The sequence below is a fragment of the Globicephala melas genome, chromosome 20 (assembly GCF_963455315.2).
Source record: "Globicephala melas chromosome 20, mGloMel1.2, whole genome shotgun sequence".
In the NCBI taxonomy this organism is placed as follows: Eukaryota; Metazoa; Chordata; class Mammalia; order Artiodactyla; family Delphinidae; genus Globicephala; species Globicephala melas.
In genome coordinates this window covers 37,553,451-37,577,117 of record NC_083333.1, presented here as the reverse complement: position 1 = coordinate 37,577,117, position 23,667 = coordinate 37,553,451, and the positions used below count along the sequence as shown (strand labels likewise).

General features: G+C 40.5%; 1 protein-coding gene across 2 annotated transcripts in view; it reads right to left on the bottom strand.

Annotated features, from left to right (window-relative positions):
• Positions 1–954: 954 nt before the first annotated feature.
• NSF (N-ethylmaleimide sensitive factor, vesicle fusing ATPase) overlaps positions 955–23,667 on the bottom strand; it is a 156,681-nt gene continuing 133,968 nt past the window's right edge. The window contains exons 18-21 of one of the 2 annotated variants that reach the window (XM_030850057.2): positions 8,324–8,458; positions 6,896–7,009; positions 3,070–3,125; positions 955–2,616 (exon numbers count right to left, since the gene is read on the bottom strand). In XM_030850057.2, the coding sequence (XP_030705917.1) occupies positions 2,571–2,616; positions 3,070–3,125; positions 6,896–7,009; positions 8,324–8,458 (351 nt within the window). In that variant the 3' untranslated portion in view covers positions 955–2,570. The remainder of the gene's footprint in view (positions 2,617–3,069; positions 3,126–6,895; positions 7,010–8,323; positions 8,459–23,667) is intronic. The other variant, XM_030850055.2, reaches the window with a different exon arrangement.

The following is a 23,667-nucleotide window of genomic DNA, read 5'->3' as shown; positions in this document are numbered from 1 at the left end:
AGGGACCAGGTGACCTCAGGGTCCTCCTCCCAGGAGGGTGTGGACAGCTCCTGGGGAGCTGACCCTGCTGTTGGAGGAGCCCTGAGGTTGACCTCTCCCCACAAGCCTTGCCGATTTTCTGGGTGGCTTTTACTCCTAACCCGAGCCACCTCTAAGGATCAGGGTTTAGGCTGAAAGATCTGATAGCTCAGAAACATGCAAATGGATGAAGGATACCAAAACGAACCATGTGAAGAAATCTCACTGAGAGTGTTTGAGTCCCTTGGCTTGTACGTATCATAGGAAGGAGTAATTCTACTTGAGAAACAATTTTCCCTTCCGGTTTATTACTAACCCGCTTACGGCTTTGGTACACTTCAGTTTTCTAGTAAAGGGAAATAAGTAAAAGAGGTATAAAGATTCTTATTGTGCACTAACCTTATAAAATATGCTATCAATCTGCATTTCCTTTATTTATTTATTTTTAACATCTTTATTGGAGTATAACTGCTTTACAATGGAGTGTTAGTTTCTGCTTTATAACAAAGTGAATCAGTTATACATATACATATGTCCCCATATCTCTTCCCTCTTGCGTCTCTCTCCCTCCCACCCTCCCTATCCCACCCCTCTAGGTGGTCACAAAGCACCGAGCTGATCTCCCTGTGCTATGCGGCTGCTTCCCACTAGCTATCTATTTTACATTTGGTAGTGTATATATGGCCATGCCACTCTCTCACGTCGTCCCAGCTTGCCCTTCCCCCTCCCCATATCCTCAAGTCCATTCTCTAGTAGGTCTCTGTATTTCCTTTAAATTAACTATATTTTCTGAATGATTAAAATCAGAGATTTTAAAATAAAAATCATCTATCTCCTTACACTAGTTAAAACAAGGAGGGGCTTTTCTGATCCCTTTCTTCATACACTCATATCAGTTATGTATATTGTTTTGTACAAAATATTTGGTCTACAGAATGTTTTCAAGTATATGTACTCTTTATTGCATTCCTTCATTTGCATTAAACAATATTTATATTTTTTCAATATAGTTTTGGACAAAACACAAAGACATTAACCTTATTTAACAAGACACATAAGTTAATACAATGTGTGCTGCTTTCATGGGAAGAGAAAAAAGAGGCAAGATCTAAAACAGATAAGGGAATCCAGGATATTGGCCACCAGCAATCACAGAATTTCACAATACAATCCACCTAAAAAAACACAACAAAACAGCCACAATATAAGCTAGGGATGAAAACCCAAAAGAAAGTAGTTGTGACATACAAGTCTACCGAAAATATACAGAGAGCAAGACCTAGAGATAATTTACCTTCTACCATGGGGACAGATGACATAGCTACACCCAAGTACCTGATGCGTGACAAGCCTTACAGGTGGTGTTAGGTACCTTCAGGTGGCTCCTGATTGCTTGTCCTAGAAGTTTAAGCAGCAACGGAGAGAGAGTGGCATGTTCCACAAGTCTCCTCACCAAACATGACGACCTGATCAAATGTCTTCAAACTCGGCTTACACCACCGTCCTCCTTCTCTTTGGAAGAAGTGCATAGTGGGGAAAGGAAATGTCTTCAGTGTATTGGAATGGATGTTAAAAGACTGAGGGGAGAGGACTAGAAAGTGGTTTATTTTTTCTGGAAAATAGTGTTTTATTTATGCTAGGTAGTACAGATAATTTAAAGGAAGGATACATTCTAAGTAAGTCATTAAGCTAAGGAAAAAGGAAAAGTGGTGATACTAGATAAGCCTTTAATATTAAACTAAGGGGTTGACCCATTCAGAGTTGGACACTAATGAGTGCTGAGAGGGTTTTAAGTTACTTTCATGAGGCCTTTCTGTTTAGGGGTGTGTGCTTTTTCCATACACATCTCTCACAAGCTGTTAACAACATCTACCAAATGGTAATGATTAGCATATCTCTTGCCACAGAGCAAATTACTTATATTAAGGGGGTGTCACAGCCAACATGGTAATAATCTGACTTTCTGTTAAGAAAGATCTCCTGACTGCAACTTGGAAACATCTCTGAAAATGACTGAGAACAGCATCTTAGAAATTCAAAGCCCTGTTTCTTTAGGCAAAGATAACCAGGCTTCCGGGAGAACCTTTAACCGTATATCCAATTACCTTTAGTGTTAGCACAAGGAAGTTACAAAATAATCCCTTTGAACCCATACCTCTATTCACTGCTCCTGGTTTACATGTAGAAAGTCTTCCTTCTACTCCGTGAACTGCTGTGTTGCAACATCGTTGCGTTTATTGAGAGTCTTTGGCTGACGGTGGTGGTAGGGAGCTTAGAATGTGTAGTGTTCACAAGCACAGTATGTTTCCCACGTTTAAAGACTGAGCAAGAAGGAATCGGCTTGCACGGAAAGGTGAGCACAGCATATTCTAAAGCAAATCTATACCTTCCACGAAACTGGGTATCTCAATAAGCACAAGGAAGCGAGTTTCACTGCACTAATCATGCAGAGCGAGCACGTGTTGAAGGTAGGGAACATTTCACTTTGTCCAGTATCTTGAGTAAGTCGAGTGAAGATCCCAGGCCACCTTCACCTTGGTCCCTTTCCTTGGTCACTTTGTATCTGAAAATAGTTCATTTTCAAAGTCGAGGGGGCTACTGAAAAAGACATATCCAAAACACAAAAAACAGATGACGGTCTGCAAAAAGCCGTTCATCACAAAACCACACTAAAAGCTTCTTAGTGGCTTTTCTACATTTTTCACTATGTATTTGCTATTAGATGAGCATTTCACAAAAGAAAGTGGTTATGCTCCATGCAATTTAAAAGCAGGTTCCAATAAATATGTACCACTGAGCTTTTTCCTGCCTTGTGACAAGGAAGTTTTGCAAAGCAGGACAGGGAGAGCAAACCAAAAGTACAACCCATTTCCTTGCTTGGTCTCCTAGACCTACAACACAGCCAAGAATTCTAATAAATGGAAACAAACTTGTCCAAGAGAGGTTGAGAATTCAAATTCACATGCACTGTACAGCAACTCTTAGAATAGGCACATGGGTTTAAAAGAGTGGGAAGTCTGGCTGGCGGTCTTAAGTGTCGCATGTACTTACGCTCCTTCTTCTCTCAAGAGGGCCAAGAATTTTCTCACACGGTATTCAGGATCCATCTAAACACATCAGAAGAAATAAAGACAACGGGTTAGTGGTGCCTTCTAATAACGATGCACTTACTTCATGCCAAGAAAATGATCGGGTTTATACTTCCTTAGCGCTTTGCTGAGTCACAGAAATGTGTTACCTCCTCCTTGACCAGTATTCTGATACACAGCAAAGCAGACTGTGTCACTCAAGGGAAGTGAATGGGATTTCCCAGCATAGAGAATCGCCATGCACGAGGTTGCGAATGACCCAGCTGGTCATCCACAGGCACCTCAGTTGAGCGCTTCCTTAGCTAGCACCGGGTGAGGAGGCAGCACTGAGAGGCACCAAGTGTGAGACCGGGGCTGCCCATTCATGGGGGTGCACACGGCATCCAATCCACAGGGTTCATCGAAGGCATCAAAGTAAGACCAAAACTGAAGAAACCAATTGGTGTTGATTAAGCAACTAGAAAATAGCTTATTAACTCTATATAATGGACACTTGAGCTTTTCTTAGCCTTGGTCTCTCTTGCATAGTTTCTTCTTTGCAATTAATGAAAAAAATTGTGCTGAAACTAAAAAAAAAAAGAACAGTGGGGCTGATTCCTCTGACATGCTCTCTGGATAATCCGGGTCTCTTGTGACTGAGAACCACATTGTGAGTCTAAAAAAAAGATGGGGGAGTTAGTTCTGGCTCAGGTTGTAGGTTCAGGTTGTTATTATTAATTATCCCTACTCATTTTCATTTCATATTCATATTTCTACTAATTTGTTTAATTATATTCTCATTGGTCCACCAGAGATGTGAAGTAATCTAAAAAATGATCATTAGAAACATCTTTAATGGGGCTCCCCTGGTGGCGCAGTGGTTAAGAATCCGCCTGGCCAATGCAGGGGACATGGGTTCGAGCCCTGGTCCGGGAAGATCCCACATGCTGCGGAGCAACGAAGCCCGTGCGCCACAAATACTGAGCCTGTGCTCTAGAGCCCACGTGCCGCAACTACCGAGCCCGCGTGCCACAACCACTGAAGCCTGCGCGCCTAGAGCCTGTGCTCCACAACAAGAGAAGCCACCGCAATGAAAAGCCCGCGCACTGCAACGAAGAGTAGCCCCCACTCGCCACAACTAGAGAAAACCCTGCGTGCAGCAACGAAAACCCAATGCAGCCAAAAATAAACAAATTTATAAAAATTTAATTCCTTAGGATTAATTTTTATTGTAAGAAACACAATCAATTTTTATTGTAAGAAACACACCTAACTTTTAAAAAATGTTCCAGGGCAAGGAGTCTGTTTCCCAAGAGGGAACTCCCTGCCCTCCAGGAATAGCTTTCAAATGCTCAGTGCAGCTGTGGGTAAATGTGCAATTGGACTCCCCCCTCCAACCACTATTTTTTCTTTTTTTAAGATTTCTTCTCTTCTATCCCAGAAAAACATCTGAACAGAAGTTTCAAATGTATCAAAGTTAAGAGGTCAGACTACAAAGGACTAAGAAAAAGTGTGAATATTTAACAAGAGAAACATTTTTCCTCTTTGGGAATAGAATTACATATGAGTCAATTGTCAAGTTCTTTAAAAAAAAATGGAACTGGCTGGAGTTCCGCTGTAGTCAGTACTTGCAGGTCTTTGCCCATTAAATATATTTAATATGTGTGAGCAAGGACTTACTGACTTGCCTGTAGCTATGGAATTAAAAGTCAAGAGAAAGGGAGGAAAAAAGTAATCTAGATAAATGACTTTATTCCCTCAGGTGACATCCAGTCAGAGCAGATCCTCAGCACTGTGCAAGTTTTAACAGAATTGTGTATAGTGAACAGAGAGGTAACATGACTTACATTCTGCTAAACTACATGCCTCTTCACTTAGGCTCGGTCTCTCTAAGGCAGATCTGAAGAGAATTCACTCAGCTGCACCAAATCCATTTGATGTGAAGGGGTTCAAACTCAGAGGCCTATGAAGTGTCAGTCGCTGAAGATTAGGCCTGAGTGCCCCACTCTCACTTTCCACCCCACATACAGAGGAAGCATTAACTTGATCACTGACCGGTGGGCATCAAAGGAAGAGGAAGGGGTAGGGATTGGGGAGAAAAACCCACATAGTTTCTTCTATGCAATTATTGAAAAAAAATTGTGCTGAAACTTAAAAATTGAAGAGTAGAGCTGACTATCTGACAAATTTATCTTTTCCAAGGAAAGAGCCAATGTATATGCACCTTTACCAAGAATAATCCTAAGCAAAGTGGTTTGTCTGTAACTTTAATTTACTGCTCAAAATGAAAAATAAATAAATTGGCTTTAAAAGAGTCCAGCTGAAAGTTCAGTAAATTAAACTTTAGGTTTCTGAAAGCTACAATTTTATTTTAAAATAAGTTTACCGGACTTCCCTGGTGGCGCAGTGGTTAAGAATCCGCCTGCCAATGCAGGGGACACGGGTTCGAGCCCTGGTCCAGGAAGATCCCACATGCCATGGAGCAACTAAGCCCGTGTGCCACAAATACTGAGCCTGTGCTCTAGAGCCCACAAGCCACAACTACTGAGCCCGTGTGCCACAGCTCCTGAAGCCCATGTGCCTAGAGCCCGTGTTCCACAGCAAGAGAAGCCACCGCAATGAGAAGCCCACGCACCACAACAAAGAGTAGCCCCTGCTCGCCACAACTAGAGAAAGCCTGCGCACAGCAATGAAGACCCAATGCAGCCAAAATTAAATAAAAATAAAATAAATAAATTTATATAAAAAAAGAAATTCACCAGCAAAGATTAAAAAGCATTTGCTTCGTGATTCCAATTTGTTATTGGTCCAAGAGCCTATTTCAGAAGTAAGTGAAACTTAAATTTCACCTCATCCACCCACAGCTCGCACTGCTGGAAGAGCAGGACTGAGCATAATACATGACTCTCAGAATGCAGCCAGCCTGTCCACCTAAGACCTGGGAGAGATTCATTCAACGGAAGTTTACTGAGTGCCCAACTATGTGTCCAGTTCTGTTCCAGGGGCTGTGGATTTAGTAGGGAGTGAGAGCCAAGGTCCCTGAACTCACAAAGCTTGGAAGTGATTTATTATCTAACTAGTATGTCAGATAAGGACAAAAAGACACAGGATGTGCACACGGAGGGGTGGAGTTACAAAAAGAAGAAAGGGAAGTTGCCCGTAGACGTGAGAAAGTCCCAAAGAGGTTTCATCTGTTTTTGCCCAGGCAGTAGCCAGGGGCTTAGTTTTCTATGTGATCCTGGAAGCTTCAACCCTACAGTAGTTTGCATAAAATTTCTAGGAGCCCTGCCAGGGGAGAATATACACAGCTTAAGTCTAATCTGTACACTCAATTACCTTGTCCCTTGAAACTGTCTCCCAGGCCCCTTTTGGTGTCTGTGCGTCGCTTCCTGACCTCTGATGGACAACGCCATCCCACCCCCCGACCCCTGTAGATAACTGGCTGTGACCCTGCATAACTCATGGACAAACCGGTGGGACACTCAGGACCCTCACCTCTAAAATGAGGGGGCAGCAGAACAATTGTTCTTTTAAGTCCTTTCTAGTTCGAAGATCTAGTGACTCCCTAAATTAAAACTTAAAGTAACTCTATATTCTTTTCTTCTATTTTTGAATTTTAAGAAGTAGGAAAGAAAAGTACCAATAAGTTATTGTTTGATCTCAGAAGCAGGCTACTAACACCAACCTGATTCTGGAAATAATATAAAAGAATTATAATTTAAAACCTCAGCGAGAGGGAATGATAAAAACTCTTGGGATATATCGTGAAGCTTCTATGTCTGAACCATACGGAGAAGCAAGCATCTTACCTGTAGGGACATCTCGATCAACATTAGTAACTTCTTGATTCCTATCCACACCTTCTTCCCTTTGACTTGCTGTGCAATTGTGGTGCGTTCTTTATCCCTGAAGTTGCCCAACAGCTACAAAAACAACAAAAAAAAACGAAAGCACTTCTGTAAGTGCATCAACAACATTAGTTAATTCCCACATTTACCCTTAAAAGAACAGTGATAAGAACTACCTAACTGGTTCAAGCTGACAGAATTCTCTCATATTTTAAAATCTAACCTGACTTGCCTGAGATCCATTAGCTGCAATCATGAAAATGAAAACTGGTATCCTAAGCTCTGTTTTCTTACGGACCTTGATTATAATTTAGAGATATATTTGCTGGGGGAAAAATAGCTCCAATCCATAATAAATATCAGTTAAAATTTTTAACATTCCTTTCTAGGAATAATCTGTTATGTGTCAAAGCAGACTAAATTTAATTCTCTTACTCAACCCCAGCACAAAAACTGCTCAAACAGGTAAGCTGGAAACATTTATCATATAGATAGTTTCTATTTTGTTGGGAATATGCCCCAATTGTATGGGTCTTGAGGATTTTAAGAAGCCTTCCTGGGCTTCCCTGGTGGCGCAGTGGTTGAGAGTCCGCCTGCCGGTGCAGGGGACACGGGTTCGTGCCCCAGTCCGGGAGGATCCCACATGCCGCGGAGCGGCTGGGCCCGTGAGCCATGGCTGCTGAGCCTGCGCATCTGGAGCCTGTGCTCCGCGACGGGAAAGGCCACAACAGTGAGAGGCCCGCGTACCGCAAAAAAAAACCAAAAAAACAAAAAGAAGCCTTCCTGACTCACTGCTGAACAAGTCACTAGATAATATTTTCTAACACCTCATCAAGTCATTTGTGCACATTGATATTAATCAAAAGTTTAATAAAGGATATATATTTTTTAAAATTAAAGACTATGTTATCCTCAAAAAAATATTTCCACATTATGAACTTGTTAATAAAGGGGTTGCTTTTACTTCTATAGCTTTTTTCAAGTTTCTAAGGCTTTAACCATTGCTCCAATTTATTAAATGCAAGTAAATGGGCTGAAAGCAACTATGAATAACTGAATTTTCTATTTCTTGATTACTCTCCTCCCTCGCCCCATTCCAAGTTTCTGGTCCATGTAATCTATATGCATTAGTGATGCTGGGCACAAAGTAATTCACTCCTGGCAGTTTGTATGCTGCTTCCACCAAGGAATGAGGAATTACTTCACTCTCACTTATATTTATCTCTTCTTCCTCTAATTCCTGAAAATGACTGCAGGTGTATCCCAGGTTCCGTGTTCTAGGTTAACACAGAAACTAAACACCAGGTGCGATGTCTGGGGCACCCTTAGCATTAATCCAGCCTCAATTCCTTTCTTTGAACGGTGTGCACTCCACTGGCTCATTCTCACCTCCAAAGCCTCTAGCAGCTGCTCTCCTGTGGCAATGCTGGGCACATGGATGGTGGTGCTGAAGGCGTTAAGCATTTCCATCTCCTGAAGGACATCTTTGCGGCTCGTGGTCCCAATGATAAGAAGCTTGCGGCCCTGATCATAGGGAGAAAATGTGTTAAAACACATGCGAAACGACTGATTAGGAAACTAGAGTAAGCCTGAACAATATCCATTTATTTAATCGCAGAAATGCAAATGATTAGGCAAAAGAGAAGGAAAAAAATTCAGAATTGTCCTCTTGAAAACCCTTCTTTTTGGGGCCGTGCTGCGCGGCATGTGGGATCTTAGTTCCTGCCTGCAGTGGAAGCGCAGAGTCTTAACCACTAGACCGCCAAGGAAGTCCCTTGAAAATCTTAAAAAAATGTATCAACAACATGATTCAGAAAGAGCAACACTTTCTTCAGCATGTGGTTCAGAAAGAGGCAACTGTTCTTTCTCCTTATCCATATCAATAACATCATCGATCAGTAAATCAGGAAGATACACAAACCAAACAGCAAGATACCTGAGTATATGTTTGTAATTCATTTTTCACAGCCAACATAGTATCAATATATGTATGGTTGGGAAAAAAATGAAATGAATGAATGGAAACCCCATGCCACCCACTTAGCAAGGCTTTATTACGGTTTTTAGGAGAGGTAGGATAATAATAATAGCTTACATTTATGCAGCAGTTAACTGTGAAAGGCATGGTGCTAAGTGCTTTACATAATTGTCTCACTTAATATCTTTAATTTCTTTTTAATTTTTAACCCCAAAATATACAAGGCATGTTAAAACTATAGCAGGCCTAGGCCACCATTCCTGATTCCCTCTCTCCAGAAGCAACCATTTTCTACTCTCTTAGTTTTTCTTCTTGTATTTACTTCCTTATCTTTAAATAACAATGGTACACTATTATTTTGATTTTTCTTTTCAGCTCTAAATATTATTTCCTGAATTCCTATTATGGAAGAGGGAGAGTTAATATTAATTTTGCACAGCCCCCCACCCCAATATGTCCTTTTTCTCATCCTTCCAATTATTTCACAGTCTTTAGTTAAATCTATATTCAGTATTTATTATGATTATATAAATATGATTTACAGCTAAGCCATGTAGTGTACTATTAAATTTCCTTTCTTGGGCAACATTTTGTTTTTATTAGAGTTAATAATTGCCATTCCCCCCCTCAACCCCTTTGCTTAGTTTATCAAATACTTACCACACGTTCATCCCAAACAAATACAGACACGGATATCATACCAATATGTTCACACATGTTAGGGAATTTTAAAGTTTTGGCTGTTTTTTCTCAAAGACATTCCCCTCCTGGAGTCCTCTGTTCTCAAAGTTCAATCTGAACTGACTGTTCTCTAGGCCTGCTGCACAGCTGTAGCCCTAGAACTTTCTTCTCTCCTCTGTTAGATCCCCTGTCTCCTCACCTTCCTTTGTTTTTTCATTTATTCTCTCTTTCCATGGTACATATACTTCAAAAGCTTCCTGAGAAAGGGTGTATGGGAGGTAAAAATTTTAAGACCTGGAAATGCCTTTATTCCACCCTTAATACTGTACACTTTATACTTGATAGTTTGGCTAGGTATAGAGAACAAGGTTAGAAACAATTTTCCCCACAGAATTTTCAAGGCATTGTTCTATTGTCTTTTAATTTTCAGTATTGCTGACTAGAAGACTGATGCCATTCTGATTTTCTGACTCATTGTTTCTAACTTTTAAAAATAAATACAATTTTAAAAGAATCTTTTCTTTATCCGTATGTTCTATAAGTTATGAACCTTGAGATAAGTCACTCTTTCTTGTTTACTGAATGTTTCTTTTTTTTAAAAATTACATCCTGTTATATTTCATGGATACTACCTTATTTTAGATCTCTGTGAATACTACACATTTTAAAAAATGTTTTCTTCTTTTCTCTGCTTTGTCTCCTGTGAGTTCCTTTTTCTTTTCTTTCCTTTTTTTTTTTTTTCTTATTTGTTCATTGGTGGTTTTCTTCAAGTGTCTGGTGATTGTTGGATTACTATTCATACTTAAGAGTTAAACTAGTGACTGGAAGCTCTGAGAGCTTCATGATAGGATGATAAGACTTGGCTGATTACTGGGCGTCTCTCAAAGGTCAGGATGTGTACATTTTCCCCGGAAAATCTTCCAGTCTCCTTCCTGAGGGTTATGGAGACTAGTTCCCAACATACTGCATGGGAGTCGATGGGGGAAGGAGTCTGGGTGCCTCACCACTCAATATGGAGACTTCCATTTACTCCTATTTGCAGTATGGCACCTCTTTAGATCAATCTCTCATTCAGTGTCCATTATAATCCTAAGAATTAAGTATGAGCATTATCTCTATTTTACTGATGAAGCTACTGAGTCTTATAGATTTAATAATTTGTTCACGGTCTAATAACTAATAAATGATGGAGCCAGGAATGGAAACCAGATCCAGAATCCAAAATTGTATACTGCCTTTTTTCACGAAGAAAAACACGTTTTAAAAATGTTTACTCAGAAAATGGAAGAGGAATGGATTTTAAACTATGTCACTAGATTTACGATACACACTCATTCCACAGATGAGCCTTTAATACAATTAAACCTTTCACAGATCTTAGAAGCCAGGGCATTAAAATAAATGAGAAAATTTAAAAATTATGTGAAAATTAAATGTAGGAAAAGATTTTAAGAAATTGAAGATCAGATGCCAAAACAATTTCAATTGGGGTTTTGTAAATATTAAACCACTATTGCTAATAAGGTGTGCTAGCCTTCCTCAGTCTTACTGATTGCTTTTGTCCATCTGTTGTGCCAAGAATGGATGATGCACCAACATAAACAAAGGCCTACCAAAGAAACAAGGTTGAGGCTTTCTGGTATAATTAGTAATTGGCATACCAAATGCCTGTGCAAAGACTGTGAGAGAGAAGTATACCTCTGAAGTATACACTTAAAGGGTAATCATTGTTATTATTCAAGAAACCCACTAGCTAAAAATCAAACACATTGTCAACAGACCTTTACCAAGCTCCTGGATGAATACGGAACAGACCTTGTATATACAGAGAGACAGATACAAAACAGATCATTATAATACAATACGGAAAGGTAGAGGTATTGCACATAGAATGTCATGGTAGAGGGAAGAAACGTGTGGCAGAGAAACATCTTCTTTTTCTCTGGAGGAGACAATATCTGAACTGAGTCTTAAGGAGTGAGTGGGGTGATTAGGAGACGAAGGGGAAGGACATCCAAGCCAGAAGGAGCAGAAACAGATAAATCCAAAGGCAAAAAAACAAAAACAAAAACCGGAGTGCTGGGGTAATTACGAACACATAAAGACATATAAGCTTCTACTATGGAACAGAAAAGTGGTGCATTTACACTCGAACTATTTTTCAACTATTTTAAAATTCTGTTTGTAAACTTAGGAACATATCCTTGAAGGCTCATAGATGCCAAAAGCCACATAGACTGGTATATCTTCATTACAATTAAAGATAACTGTTACTTTGCTTTTTTCCTTAGGTTTTTAATGTTCCAGAGTCCATAATTCAAACCCCCTCATCTTGCCCCTCTCTTACAGAGGACAACACTGGCCCTAGAAGAATGGCTTCTTACCCATTCCCAAAGGTTGGAATTGCCATTTTCCTAGTGAAACTTTGTCTTATGTTACCAGTGACTATGCTCTCCAGAGTGTTAAGACTGGGAAATGTAGAGCAACTTATAATGGAGATGTTAACTTATGTTCTGCTTTTCTTCTTGTTTAACAAGACTGCAAACACTGCAGAGAGGTCATGACCCAGGGAAGTTCAGGCCTTGACTTGTTGGCATCATCTTTAAGAAAACACTGAAAACATTACCAAATAATTAAATTGTGCTGGGTCATTCTGTATATTAATTAGTGGTAATACTCGTGAGGACGCTTTACCATGAAAAACCAGCTCTGAATATATTATCATAAATCACACTGGAGAACATTTTGGAGAAAAAGTTGCTAGCAGCATGAAATGAGAAGGCCAGCTTTAAAAATAAAAGTAGAGCTTAACCCAGAAAGAGAAATCCAACTACTAGTGGCTACTAGTCTGAGTCTATAACGCCAAAACATGCCCCTTGATGGAAAGAAAAAAAGCTGAGCGACAACTTACTTGGAAAAAATTGTTCCCAGCATACTCTTCACTGAGATTTTCTAGTCCTGATGCAATAAAGAAAAGGCCTAAATAAAACGACTATCTGCCAATCGGATTATGATAAACATTGTTCCAAGGTTAAATAAGTATTAGTTAACTAATTCTTAGTACCATAAGAAGCAACTCAGGTGAAAACATTACCATGAAAAAGGCAGGGCTCAGTCAGGTGTTGATCCTTCAGAAAAACCACTTCTTTACATGATGAAGAATGAGCCAAGTACTAAGCAGTATCTAAGCCTTTTGCCACACAAAGGACTAACCAGATAATCCACACCCTTTCATAGGTCCTGCCCATTGATTGGCCCCAATAAACTGATTTGCAACAAAAGTTCATGTGGAAGAAAGCTTTTTTTTCCCTCCCTTAAATAAAAATGCCACCAATATAATACTGCAGTGAAATGGAAGGGCTGATTTTAACCTGCTAACAAAAGTAAAGTCAGTTATGCAGTAAAGAAAGGCCAATTATTTCCATATCATTCAATGCTGAGCAAGGGCAATACACCCTTGCTAAGAAGAATGAACTGTGAACAACTGGAAACCCTGAAATGGATTAAGAAGTGAGTGTGCCGGGGGCCTTAAACTTTATTTTCTCGTTGTTAGAATTTGAGGCTTTTGTAAACAAAAGTGAAATTTTTCAGAATTCAGAATTTATAAGCCAAGTTAAAGATAAAATAGGTTAGTTGATCAGACCATTAACATGAATTGACTTTGTTCAGGTATTTATGGAATTATGAGATTCAGTTTGTGCCTCTAAAGTGAGAACAATCTGGCTGGGGAGACCAAGTAAATATTCAGGGACCACTGCCAAGTAACACACCAGCAAACACCAATGAATAATGGCTGAGGGGACACAGCTTATGGGCACAGCTTCACTGGCATGGGGTCATCCGGGAAGATTCCTACAGTATCATAGAGACACTGATGAAGAGGAGGCCCTGGAGGAGAAGGGACAGGCCTTCCATGCTCCTAATTCCCATGTGGGTGGTGGAGGCAGCTGAGCCAGAGCCCTCAGGGCTGAAAACGAAGTCTTTTTAGAGAGATGGGGAGTAGGCAGCGGACAAAATGAAGACTCAGAATGCCAAAGTAGAAAGGAGATTTAGTATAAAAAGCAACAGGAAACTAAAGAAGGTGCTGGAGGAGGAAGAACTGTGATGACGAGAAAGATGATCCCAGCAGCTTCATGCCGGGCAGTCCAGCAGCCTGTGAGGGGGCTGCTGTGGGAAAGACGGCTCTGAGAAAGGGTCTCAGAGTGAGCGCGCCTGGGAAGGGTCGGCGCCTCATCATCAGTGATGCACACACGTGCCTTCCATTTCAACGCAAGCCCAGGGTGGGCAGAAAGCAAGGGAGGAGAGGCAAGTCCCCTGATGGACAGGTGGCTTGGTACCATACAAAAAGTACAGGCTCCACCATTCATAGCTGAGTGATTTGGGCTAGATTACTGAACTTCTCAGCACCTGCTTCATCCTTAACCATAAAAACGGGATTAAAAATCCTACCTACTTGTCAGAGTAGAGCATGAGGTGAGAATGTGTGGGAGAGGGAGGCCTTTGCCATCACTGTCAGAGGAGGCAGGAGTGAAAGGAAGTGAGTGCTTGAACGATGGTCTTGAGAGGAACCTGAAAAACTGTCCTCTGCCTGGGATGTCAGGAATCTATGACATCGGGCTGGGTGGGCGAGCAGTGGGGCACCTGAGAATTCCTCTCTTCCCAACAATGCACGGCACTGGCCGCAAACGATGCCAAGAGAGTGCATTCTCCCAGAAGGCCAAGATTCACTCTGCGTTAGGGGGAGATGAGCGCACCGATCTTCAGCTTAACGACAGTTAGTCAAGGCCCAGACGAGGCCTGAAGCTAAAGATCAAACGCGCCTCAGAAGCAGCCGTGACAGCAGGTTGAGGGTGAGGGGCCTCGGTGAGAGGCAGGGACTCTGAGGAAGAAATCAGCTCAGGGCAGAGGATGTGAAGCTTTTCTGGTAAGAGGTGCTTCAGTTTGTCACACTAGCTTCATTCTTGAAATGGGAGTAATGTCTGATATTTTAACTTAGTTTGTTATTATTCAGTGCAGATTAAATAAAAAATTCTATCCACCATAGAGCTTATACAACTTTACCACTGCATTTATTTGCACGTCTGAATCTTGTTTCTAGCTTGTCAGCTCCCTGGGGGCGGGGCCATGTTTTATTCATCTCTGTCCTTGCAGGTCTTTAGCACAGCATGCCTGGCACACAGAAGATACTCTGATGTTCCCTCTACCTAGAATGCTCTTCCCTTATACATCCACATGGTTCTCTGCCTCAAAGTCAGGGCTCTGCTCCGGTGTCACCTTTCCCACAAGGCCCACCCCCCCCCCCCCCCCCCGCTTCATCTCCCTTTATCCTGCTCTTTCTCCCCACAGTAGGATCACCTCTTAACATACTATATACTTTACTCATTTACTGTCTTTACTTATGTATTCTATTTATTGCTGGTCTTCCCTCATAAGGACAGGACTTGTGCCTGTTTGGTTTCACTGATGGATCCAGGGCTAGCATAGTGCCTTGAACATAGTGACAGGTTGATACATTTGTGTTGAATGAATGAATGGTGATCTCAGTGTAGGTTTCAAGGGCTGCAGATCACTTCTTCCTTGTTACACGTCTCTTCTGGCCCTGAATAATGCACACTATACCAAATGTTCAACAGGAAAATAACTACCATTTCAGAGTCTATACATCTGAGCCCCAAGATAACAAGTCAACAAGTTTTAAAGAAAACAATCCAGAATGATCAGCATGTATGCTTCATTTACAACATAACTAGATGCAAAGGATGTCATACCGCTTTCTTTTAGCTAATCAATTGATCGTCAATAGTTAAGCTATTCATAACTATTCATAATACAGACTTCTCTGACAGAGAAAAGATAAGACTCATTAGAAGCCATTAATTTAAGCTAGCGAGATAACTATCATTAAGCATCTCCTACAACTCTTGGTTTCCCCAAATCAAGGGAAAAATTTGACTACTATTAAAAACAACCAGAAGTCTGGACAGCGAAAGGAGAGGAATGGGGCCTCTTTGCATATCCTGCATGCATTTGATTTCTCACGCTCAAACGTCTGTAACTTCTTTTTTTGGTAGTTAAATGTTTAAGTTGAATACCAAAGGAAGGATGTTTCAAATAAATCATGTTACAACTAGGCAGACAACTACATTGAAACTCTCCATTAGATTTTACCCTGAAGCAAATTCTTGGCCTACTGTCTTTGTAACCATCCTCCTGGTGCTGTAGGCAGGACAGAGGACAATAAAGAGGGGGAATTCATAATACATATTGAATATGAAATGAGGAACTTCACCCCAAATAATTTTTTAAAATTACTATAGGCAAGAGCAGACCACTCTGAGATATTAAAGAATATCCTAGTACCAGTTTGTGAAAAAGACATGGAATCATCAGATTTTATACTCGGAGCAGCTCTGAAAGCTTGCCTAGTTCTCTCCTCCTCCCTCTCCTCTCCTGGCTATTTTGTAGGTGAGAAACGGGGGTAAGATTTTACATCCAGGGAGGGAGCTGAAACCAGAGTTCAGGCCTCACCGATATTCCCACTATGCTTTGCTGTCCACTCTTTTTTTTTTTTTTTTTTTGCAGTACGCGGGCCTCTCACTGTTGTGGCCTCTCCCATTGCGGAGCACAGGCTCTGGACGCGCAGGCCCAGCGGCCATGGCTCACAGGCCCAGCCGCTCCGCGGCATGTGGGATCCTCCTGGACCAGGGCACGAACCCGTGTCCCCTGCATCAGCAGGCGGACTCTCAACCACTGAGCCACCAGGGAAGCCCTGCTGTCCATTCTTATTTGTGTAATTTTTAACTTATATCAGCAATGGCTGATCTCTTAATTATGAGTTAGATATATCACCTAGAAATTACGACCTCTGAGCTCTTAGGAGAAAAGGTTAAATAAATTAAGAAAATAAAGACGTACTGATGTACGGTATTCTTAGTGCCCAGTTTTGTAGGTGCTCTCTCATTAGAAACGTAACTAAGATGATCACTGACTCATCAGCAAATCCAAACTCTTCCACCTGGCACCCACAGTACACTTTCCCTCCCTCCCTCCGCTTTTAGCTGAGATGCCCAAAAATGACCCCTGTGCTCTGATCAGTTCAATTCTCTTCTTCTTTCTCATTTAACTTCTACCTCTGTGATTTTTATCCATAGCATTCCTCTTTATTAAAATGCTTTCCAGAGTTTTCTACCAGTTCGCAATTATCCCTTATGTTCAAGATATTTCAGAACTTGTCTTCTCTCCACATTCTGCCCTCCTTTAACCCTACACAACCCAGTTTGCTCCTTCAGGCTCCACCCTCTCTGAGCATGGATTCAATGTGCCCAGTAAAAACACCTCATTTATCTGGAGGCCAATTTACTGAACAATTTCAACTATCTAGAACATAGCCAAGAACCAAGATACATGCAAAATTCTCTAACTTCTAGAACTGAAAAAACAATAAATTGAGGTTCAAGTGACTACTCACAGGTAGTACCAACTTATCCACTGGGCACAGCGGGCACAGGGGCAAGGGCCCACAAAAATATTCTAATTTCTTCTAAAATCAGAAGAAAAATAAAAGAACTTTCAGGTTGAGGAAAATGTTTTAAATTCCAACAGTTGGAAAATAAAAGTTTAACATTTTCTTTATGAAGAAAGGGATCCACGGAATTCACGACATGGCCCTGCTGGCAGGAAGCTCCTCCGCCTCTCATCAGAGTCTAGTTGCTCTCACTTTACAGACAACTCAAGGGTCCTGGAGGTTGCCTTTCTTAGCTCACAGCTAAGAAGCAGCAAATTAGACGAGGGGGAATTGTCAGAGGCAGGCAGACTGACACAACTGACTTGAATTCCTCAAGTAAAAGCTGATAGCAAAACCATTAAAAACAAGAAAAAGTACAACAAACTCAAAAAAACAGGGCACACTAGGTCTACTTAATGACTCCCAGGGCAGAGTCCTCTACATTCCAATAGTTCTTGCATAATCGCCATGTGATTATGGTTTGTAATGAAGATCCTTATTCATTGACGTAGTGTTTATAATACTTCGCTTCAGACACCAAAGATGTATGTAGCATTTCTTTCCTTTTAAAAAAGGCTAAAGTATAACAGCAATTAATATTTAAAGAGGTTCAGCTTCAGTCATTTCGGAAAAATGAAGCCTTTGATTTCTTACTAATTCCTATTCTTCCCTCCAGTGAAACTGAAGATGCCATATGAAGCCTAAGATAAGTAACTGTACACAAAACGTATCCTTAAATTCCCAAGTATCAGTTCGTATGTAAATAATAAAAATGTGCTAGTTCTGGCGCAGGCATATCCTTCACCATCTCTGCCCACTGCTGCAGAGCTGGAATTCCTCAGCACAGCATAATGGTCCTGATCAATCTCCCTTTTACTCATCTTTCAAGACCAGGATCAAGAACTACTGTTTGTGAAATACTTGCAGATTTTCTCGGGTAAAATGGACCATACTTTCCTCCATAGTCCACTGGAACCCACATAAGTTATAAAACTTAACTATTTACATCATCATGTTTACAAATCTTTCTCCCTCACTGGATTGTGTCAGGGACACTAGTTGGCCTGCATACAAAGAAGAAAATAAATACCCCTCCTAGGTGGATGAATTAGAAAAAAGCAGTCATCTAGGTATATGTAGCCACCCTTGTCCCCATCTCCTAAAGCCCCAGCACCTTATATGAGTAAAAAGGCACCCCTTTTCCTCTTCCTCAGGCTAGGGTTGCCAGATAAAGCCCTGAGTATAGGTATGTCCCAAACAATGCATGGGATATACTTACACTAAAAGATTATTTGGTGACTTTCTGAAATTCAGATTTAACTTGGCATCCTATATCCTCATCTACTAAATGTGGCAACCCTACTCAGCTGGGCAGTTACAGCCCACGTCAGGGTACACGGCTCACAGGGCGACTGGAGTGTGGGCTGGATGTTAACCCCCACTTGCCAGTTGACCTTGTGCACAGCTTGTGCCCAAACTGCGCAACTGAATAGGTGGTCCTGGATTATGAGCTCTTTGAGGGCAGGTAGCATGTCTTACTCATCTTTGTTATTTCTATAGTACAGAACAAAAGTTTATGAAATGTACATCCTAATAAAAGCATATAGAAAGAAATATTTCAAACTTGCATTTCAAAAGAAATATTTTTGGATAGAAAGAAACTTCTTATCTCCTTTCCATGAAGCTTAGTAGAACTGTCACCATCTATCCTGGTCAACCTTGGTCACATTGGCATTCAACCATCGTTAAGTTCAGACTGGAAGCACAGCACTGAGCTGTGTCCAAGGACAACCGTGAGAGTCAGGAGGCACTTACATACACACTTTTACTTGCAGGACCACAGAGTATCTTACAGACCAGACCTTAAATTAAATCAGCCTTAAAGAAAAAACAAGGCTAACAAAATATATTGCATACAGACAAGCTTAGATACAAAGGTAGATTCATTTAACGGTTATTGTTAGTCAAGCAGCAACTTAGTTGCAAAGGACTGGAATTTTGAGAGTTATACTGCTGAGTTAAAAATAAAAATGCCTGGGCTTCCTTGGTGGCACAGTGGTTGAGAGTCCGCCTGCCGATGCAGGGAACACGGGTTTGTTCCCCCATCTGGGAGGATCCCACATGCTAGGCCCGTGAGCCATGGCCGCTGAGCCTGCGCGTCCGGAGCCTGTGCTCTGCAACGGGAGAGGCCACAAAAGTGAGAGGCCCGCGTACCACACACAAAAAAATAATAAAAAATAAAAACGACTGTATACACATTAAGTTTTTATTTTTCCTGATTATAAAGTAACAAATGCTTATTGTAGAAAATGTATAAAATGTAAGAAATTATAAAGCAGAAAAACCCACCTACGATCTACCATCTAAGAGCAGTTGTTTTTAAGATGGAGAAATAATAGAACTTCCGTTAACTTTTGTTTTTCTCTTCATTCTTTTCAAAAATTCCTTTTTTGTACATTTTAAAATGAACATCAGCTAATAGAATAATAAATGCATTAAAATATTGGGAGGATGAGCTCAAACTTTATTTTCAAAATTTTGAGGCAATCACAGAAAACAATTTTGGCATATTTCCTCCAGTCCTTTTTTCTTCATAACTGAAATCACACTTGGAGAATAACTGAGGATTAAGTGGAAGGTGATTTGATCCTTAGGCAGGCAGTTTCTGACACGGGCCCACTTTATATAGATAATGGATCACTAGCAGGGCGGCCACCAAGCTTTTCATCTCCCTGCTCTGGCTGGTATTTCTCCCTGTCCTCCCTTCCCATTATTACTCCTTACTTGGGGAACTGGCACCCTTCTTCTACCTGCTCCAGGGCTGGCCCCAGCAGTGTCTGTAGGAGCCCGATGGCTGGCAGCTAGAGGGAAAGGAAGCTGTCATTCCTGCTGACATTTCTAGGGCTGGCTTCTTCCGTAGCAGCCACCTGGAGCCTAGCTCCTTTGATATGGGTTGGTTACTTTGTTGGTTTTACATATTTTTTGTGTGAGGAAAGACAGAGTCAGAATTTTCTTTAAAGTGAATAATAAACTAACAATTGAGTTGTGATCTGCAGTTTACAAAGAACTATAATCAACATTTATCTTATTTAATTCTCACGATCTAAATATTAGTTAAATATTACTACTGTTCCCATTTTACTATGAGAAAATTGAGGCTCAGAAATTAAGTGACTGAATTCAAGTTCACGTCTTCTAATTCTAACTCCTGAGCTCTTATTTACGCTGCCAATGCCATTCTACATGTAGACTCACCATCTTCAAGATATCCATTCAACAAATATCATCATCTATGTAGCCTAAATAGGTCTGCAAAGAGAGAGAGAGGGGAAGAGAAGAAGAGAGGAAGAGAGGGAGGAAGGAAGGGAGGAAGGAAGGAAGAGGAGAAAGGGAAGGGAGGGAGGGGGGAGGGAGGGAGGAAGGAAGGGGGGGAGGAAGGAAGGAAGGAAGGAAGGGGAGGAAGAGAGAAAGAGAAAGAAAGAAGGGAAGGGAGGGTCTAGGCAGATTGTCTGGAGCTTTCCTTGTGAAAAGCACTCTTGACATTTGCCATTCCCCAATGTGAGAGGTAAGCAGGATTGTCAAGATGAAAACGTGGTTACAGACCAAGCTGTGACATGAAAAGATCAAGGCCTTGTTCCATCTACATTCCAATAACTATCAGGAATACTGACAGATTGTTTTGGACCCTCTGTAAGGTTCCTCTTATTGGTTCTTCTCACCCAATAGTTGTTATGTCATATAGTATAAACCCTTACGGATCTTCAAAGATCTGTGTATTTGTTTTGGGGAAAGGTAGGTAGAAGAGAAGCTGTGAAATGCTATCCTGTTCCACCTTGGATTAGAAAAAGAGGTGAACTTTAGTCACAAGCAACAGGTAGCTACAGGGAAAAAGGAAGGAGGGCCAGTCCCTGGAGGCTAAGGACAAGTGTAATGGGTAGTGTACTTGGGATCCCACAATGGCCACAAGCCCTGGCTCTCTCTCTACTCCTCACGCTGTTGAACTCTGAAATTCCTGTTTCTACTTCATTCTCCCTTTTATAATAGGGATCTCCAATCCCCAGACCAGAGTATTTGTCTTAGGACTCAGGAAGCTTCTAAATTTCAGTGAATGGGCGATGGGGAAGCAGGGTGCCTTTACTTCTTTTTCCAGTATTGCAAATGAGAGAAGTTGAACCTGGGCATTCCAACTTGAAACACTAAACTCACTTTCCATGGAAATTTGCTATATACAGTTACATTCTTTAGTTTTCCTATCTTAAATGCTAAAGAGGTTCTGTGGACTATCTAAAGGCACCTCTTTTCTTAAAACAACAGCTGGGAAATACATTTCTAGTTCTATACAACAGCCTTAATAAAATACTAAACCCCTAAGAACTTTGAAACATTAAGAAAACAGGAAGAAACAGAATCTTAGATGTCAACCCCTAGGCTCCAAGCAATGGGAACATTCAAATCACGCAAGAGAAACATTCATCCTTTTTTAAGGATAGGACTTTATAAACTGATTCTTTACAAATGACATTCTCTGTGGAAACAGCATACTCTTACTTCTCAGTAACTCTATGCTTTTCACAATCAGGCATTAATACCTTATATCTGTGCAGCCCGCAGGTTTACATAGAACTTACATTATGTGAGTTGGCCGTCACTGTGGTAGGTAAGGAGGAATTATCTTCATTTTACAGATGAAGAAATAGACACAAAGGTATTAAGGGACTAGTTCAAGACTAAAATGCCAGGGCTGTGCTAAGACTCAAACTCAGGTTTTCTGACTCCAAGTCCAATACAATGAGTAAGTTGTGCAGAGAGGATACTCATAACTAGATTCATGGCCCCATGGAACATTATGATGGTATAACCAACACTTTTCTAATGCTGATGTCAAGTCACAGTAATATATTTAAGGCAGTGAGAGGATATTTTGTCTCAGCACCATTAGCATTTTTCTATGATTAAAATTTAGATATTTAATTTTGAGCTACCTGAAAATGGTGTATGTGTGTATATATATTTATCTTATAATTTTTTGCATTAATTAATACATATTTTAGATGTGCTCTACTGAAAAAAACAAAAAGCCCTATTTTGAAAACATGGTTTTATTTAGCAGATATCTGCAGCAATGTTTCATGAAAGGACTCAGCAAATTTCTTTCACTGTTTTTTCTTTTTTTTTTTTTTAACATCTTTATTGGAGTATAATTGCTTTAAAATGGTATGCTAGTTTCTGCTTTATAACAAAGTGAATCAGTTATACATATATTAATGTTCCCATATCTCTTCCCTCTTGCGTCTCCCTCCCTCCTACCCTCCCTATCCCACCCCTCTAGGTGGTCACAAACCACTGAGCTGATCTCCCTGTGCTGTGCGGCTGCTTCCCACTAGCTATCTATTTTACATTTGGTAGTGTATATATGTCCATGCCACTCTTTCACTTTGTCACAGCTTACCCTTCCCCCTCCCCATATCCTCAAGTCCATTCTCTAGTAGGTCTGTGTCTTTATTCCTGTCTTACCCTTAAGTGTCCATCAACAGATGAATGGATAAAGAAGATGTGGCACATATATACAATGGAATATTACTCAGCAATAAAAAGAAACGAAATTGAGTTATTTGTAGTGAGGTGGATGGACCTAGAGTCTGTCCTACAGAGTGAGGTAAGTCAGGAAGAGAAAAACAAATACCATATGCTAACACATATATATGGAATCTAAGAAAAAAAAAAAGGTCTTTCACTGTTTTTTGATGAACTTGAAATTGTTCTCTCTCCCTCTCTCTCTCTCTCTCTATATATATATATATTCAATTTACATAGAACTTTCTGAGATAACCTAGTAAGTAAAGTACACTTTTAGAGAATTTTTTAAACTATAGTAGCCATCTAACGTCACTGACTTAATAAATGAGAAAACTGGGCTACTAAACAGTCAGTCATCACACAGATTTTTTATAAAGAAGTCCGATGCAGAAGTCACCACATCAGTGATTACAATTAATGTGTCTGGCAAAATTACTAAACCTCTCTCTTAAAGTGGTTATATATCTTCTTGAGTCATACTGTAGTCATTAGCCAGAGTTAATTTTGAACAGATAGACAGAGAGATATTCATGTTTAGGCCTGTGTGATTTGGAATCTCTTCCATTATTTGGTTATTTTGCTAAAGCAACCCAAAGACTGAACAGTTGCTTAATATCACCAAGACTCCTAATAACATATCCGAAGTAAGATTGCACTGAGATGTCATATAAGGATTACAGAAAAAGCAATCTTGTAGAGAGACTGGTGATCTTAAATTAAACCCATGGAGAAACAAATATGTCTGCCTGAGTTCCCATCAGGAATTTACTAACAGTCTTATTGTTAGTTATACCCTTCCCAGCTCTAAGCCCTACTTCTTTCTTATCAGGTAATATTCCTAAGTGCCAGAGCAGTAAGGAAGTAATTTTTTTCAACAACTTTATTTTTCAGCTAAAATTCTAACAACTGTCAGGTCCAAGTTCTACTTCAGTAATATTGCTATTAATTTAGAGTGATCTTCTTTTGTAAAAGTTTACAGTTTCCAAAGAATTT